Source organism: Fulmarus glacialis, unplaced genomic scaffold (genome assembly GCF_000690835.1).
Source record: "Fulmarus glacialis isolate BGI_N327 unplaced genomic scaffold, ASM69083v1 scaffold3693, whole genome shotgun sequence".
Taxonomy (NCBI): domain Eukaryota; kingdom Metazoa; phylum Chordata; class Aves; order Procellariiformes; family Procellariidae; genus Fulmarus; species Fulmarus glacialis.
In genome coordinates this window covers 1-4,249 of record NW_009200863.1, presented here as the reverse complement: position 1 = coordinate 4,249, position 4,249 = coordinate 1, and the positions used below count along the sequence as shown (strand labels likewise).

Below are 4,249 nucleotides of genomic sequence, written 5' to 3'. Positions count from 1 at the left end.
TTCAGCCCTATGGAAAAACTAGAAATCACAGGACGATCCCTCATATTATGGGTCTCAACTCCATTGATGAGGCGGGTCAGAAACTACCGACAGAAACAAAACCCGGGAATCACGTTATTTTTCTGTGAGTTAATAAAGCGTGCCACTTCACTCGACAGGCTCATCTGCAGGGGATTTGAAACCTTTTAAATAGAAAGTGACTCAACAGATTTTGGCGTCGCTCCCTGACCGCCTCCCAGTGCCCTCTCAGCTGTGGCTGCGATGTCTCGCAAGTCTAGCAACGGCCCAAGTGATGCTCCATTTTAACAACATCTCTGCACTCCTTTTGCGCGTGCAGTGAGCCCAGCTTGCCGCAGATGAGCTCACCGAGACATCAGGGGGTATCTAGGACGGTCTCTGCAGCCACATGGGTTTCTACCTGAGTGTGCAGCAGGCTGTGGCGGGTCCTGAGGAGCCCAGAGGCAGATCTTCACCTCACTCGTAGCACAGGGCAGGCTGTGAGTTGCCATTTCAGCTCGCACAAACCATGACACCACGACAAACCATGACTAAAGGCATGTCTGTATGGCAGGGCAATTGTTTGTAGCCTTCGTGGCCCTCCAAGGCAGCTGCTCCAAGGGCATAGTCTTTCTCTTGCCGTACTTTCAGAAAGTACTAAGCCATCTGGACAACTAACGTGTGCATGGGATGCAGCAAAATCACTGCAGCCTGTACCTAATCACTCAGTGATGTTTATTAACATAAAAAAGCACGTTCACACCAATGTTAATTCAGAAGTGGGAATTGCCCAAGTACAGCCATCAAGATGTAACACTGCAAGTGCATAACAACTCCAAGGTGATGGAGATAACAAGCTTTTTCAGGACATCTTGTCCACCCCATGATTAAAGAGGAGACACCTTTTACCAAGTCAAGGCAGCAACAGCAGCTGTCTAATAATATACACGGGAATCTTAATTAGAAAGTTATATTTAGTGTGGCTGCCCCTCTGAGGCCCTGCCATTCTGTGGCTAGGAAAGAAATGCCCTTAATTAACTTCAGGTCTCAGCATTGTATAGACAAACAGATGCATTAAGAATTTTTGCCTTCCTCTAAAGCTTCCTGTATTGCTGACATTACGCTGACCTAAAGGACCGCTGGGTTTCTTCCAGCATGACTACTCTTAAGATAAGATAACAATTTTTATCCAGGGAAGAATCAGTCTGACAAGTACAAAGCCTCCTGTACGTTGTACACGCACTCTAAGGTTGTGAGACTAAGGAGTCTCTAGCTGATGTCGCGCTGATCCCAAATTATCTTTCTGAAGAAAGAGGAGATAAATTAAGCGAGGAAAATGGACATACAAACACACCAAGGAAATCTTTCTTTCATATGCACAGAAAACCAGCCGGAGCTCCCTCATACAGGCTGCTCACAGGAGCCAGAGAAAGCAGCATGTTCAGAAGAAAAACCTAACGCCTGTCTGTGGAACCACCAGCTTGGCAATCTTCAGGCCAGAAAGCCTTGTGACAGAGGAGCTCTGTGATCCCTGGGCTTTGCATCAGGCCCTTGCAGCACACACGCGACATGACACAACACGACACATGACACGACACAGCACAAATCTTTCTTTCACGATCTCCATAACAGTGATTACATTATTCTTCTTGTACACCCATCCATCCATGCCACGCGGAGCTCTCACCCAGAGGTGCTCTGCTTCTAGAAATGCAGCTCTCCTCGCACAGCCTGTGCATCACCTACTTCACCCACCGCACTCGGTCCCACAAGTGTGGCAGCCCAAGGGGGTCGGGGGAGAGGGTGGAAAGGGAGGGGACTCACCGCTTGTGAGATTTCTGTTGATGGTCTCCTGGGACATACTATGCAACCGCTTCATGTAATCCTCACTGTACCAGACCCGCAGCTTCTCCCCAGGGCGGATGTCACGGCAGGCACGGAAGTAAATCCTCTCGCTGTGCTGGAAGGCCATCAGGTTCTGCTCCCTCTCCTCCCGGGAGATGATCACGTACCTGAGGGCGAGGTGACAAGGCAGGCGTGAAGCACAAACTTTTCTCCTGTGCCCACCCTTGCACCAGAATGACAACCATGATGAAGCCAGCATGACCTTCAGAGAGAGCCATCAACACAGCCAGACTGGAAAACATGGAGTTTTAAGTAATGGTGTGCAAATTGCCAGAAATACAGGACAACGAGCACGGACACCCAGGGAACGCTAAGCTAGTGGGTCCATTTCTGCTGTGGAAGGGATGACAGCAATGTACATCCAATCTGAAGGAGTATCTCTGCCAGTAATGGTGACACAGACTCTCATGGGCAGAAATTTCTTTGCCTAGTGACGGAAACAAGGACTTCTGGATTCCCCACCATCACTTCACATCCCAGGGCCTCCTCCGTTCTCAGGAGCATCCAGAACATGGCAGGGTCACTCTGCCTGTCTCTTTCCCAAAACCACCATCTTCCTTTTTAGCAGAAACCAGATTTCCTTGCTTGTCTCCTCTCAGACAAGCAGAATTGAGATACTCAGGGCAGAAACAGGGACACCTAATGTGCATGGAGGTATTCGCTGGTTGTCCAAAAGGAAAGCAAGGACACGCCAGTACTGGAAGGTTTTGCACTTGGGCATTCAGCGGGGTGTGACATAAAAATACAAACAGCCCTGCAAGTCTCAGGAAAGCCCAGCACCACGTTGTGGGGACTTCCTGGCAGTGCTGGCAGAAAGATCGCTTTCTGGGCATGGGGTTTGTTTTCCTGATTTAAAACAGCTAAATTTCAGCCTAACAGAAATGTATTAATTCACACTCCAAACAACTGGCCCTCTGTGCAACTTGATAAGACAGAGATCTGTAGCTAGGATCATATTATTTGCTCTCACACTCCCCGTGTTCTTGCTAGAGCATATGGAAAAGGCTTGGTAACACCGGTTCCAGCTGCCACCAACATGAGCTCGTAACACCCACCCAGGACCAGGAGGAGGCCCTGTCACGGTACGTACAGACCCGAGAGCAGATCTGAACAATTCACAGCTAAAAGCTTTTCCTTCTCTTATGCCATTTGCCTCTATTATTCAGCACTCCCTGCCACAGTAACATTAATGAAGGCGAACGGCATATGGCTTCTCTGACATCCGCTGCTACTAGTCCTTGCCCACACATTCTCTTATAGCTCACAGGTATTTCATTGCATCGGCTTAAGAAATCCGTCAATTTTTCCTTGAATGCTCTCCCCGTCTCTGGCCATGTGCATGCACAGATAAAGACACAAGCCCACCTGCATGTGATCACCAACCCACACACATAAGGTCACAAACTTGGTCAAACTTCCTGCAAAACACAGAAAACAAGTCTGCAGTGTCTCAGACTGCCCGAGGCTCCAGCAATTCTGGTTTTAACGTTAAGCAACTGTGCATGTGCCTGCAATCAGCTGTATTTTCCCTAATGTGTGCTACCCACGATGCTCCGCAACCTTCAGTAATTATTTAAACAGCAGGCTCTGGCGCTGCCAAAATTAGCGGAACGTTGGCTTTTGTTAACTCTTATTTTACTTTTGATCACAAAACAAAGGAACTTTTAAACGACCACTTTGTGTATTTGAGAAGGAACGGAGGCCTGGACCAGTGCGGTGGGAAGGAGGTCCTGCAACGGCACACAGCTAGCGCTGCGAGGCTGTCACTTCTGGGTGTCAGTGATGACTCCACAGAAGGTGTATCAGGCATTCAGAGAGCCATGAGATACACAACCCTTGAGATAAAGCAACGTGCTGTGGTCAGTCTGATGCCCTGCAGCACAGGAGATCCTAGAGGATGCTCTCCCCAGTCCAAGCAGAATGCTAGGATGTTTCCCAGCGCCCGCTAAGGAGAGCCCCTGTGGCCACTCTGCATCCCACTGCCCAAACATCAGCCAGAGCAACAAGAAGATCAGGCTGCCCCTGTGAAGGAGCCCGGTTAACTGCGGAGATTTATCCCCCCCAAGCCACTCACAGCTCCTTCATACAACAGACAGGACTCATCCCCACAGCCAGTGGCACTGAGGAATTCATGAGGCAGTGGCAGGATGGTCCGGTGCATTCCCAGCAAACTGCATTTGACAGCGAGATGTAGAAAATTCTCTGAAACACAACTTTGCGTGGGAAGCAGACAGCCTGGTTAACTATTCCCACCAGGGCTCACTTTTATTACAAAGTATTTTATTAAGCATGACCATGCTTTTCCTGTTCTCTCTCCTCCTGCCTGTAAACCTCTCCAAGTTTCTGC

At 49.0% G+C, this 4,249-nt stretch overlaps 1 protein-coding gene across 1 annotated transcript in view; it reads right to left on the bottom strand.

The window, feature by feature from the left end:
• Positions 1–2,009, bottom strand: part of PRDM11 (PR domain containing 11) — a gene marked incomplete at its 5' end in the record, with an annotated part of 6,965 nt that extends 4,956 nt beyond the window's left edge. The window contains one exon of the mRNA XM_009573735.1: positions 1,822–2,009. Within this exon, the coding sequence (XP_009572030.1) occupies positions 1,822–2,009 (188 nt within the window). The remainder of the gene's footprint in view (positions 1–1,821) is intronic.
• Between the last annotated feature and the right edge of the window lie 2,240 nt (positions 2,010–4,249).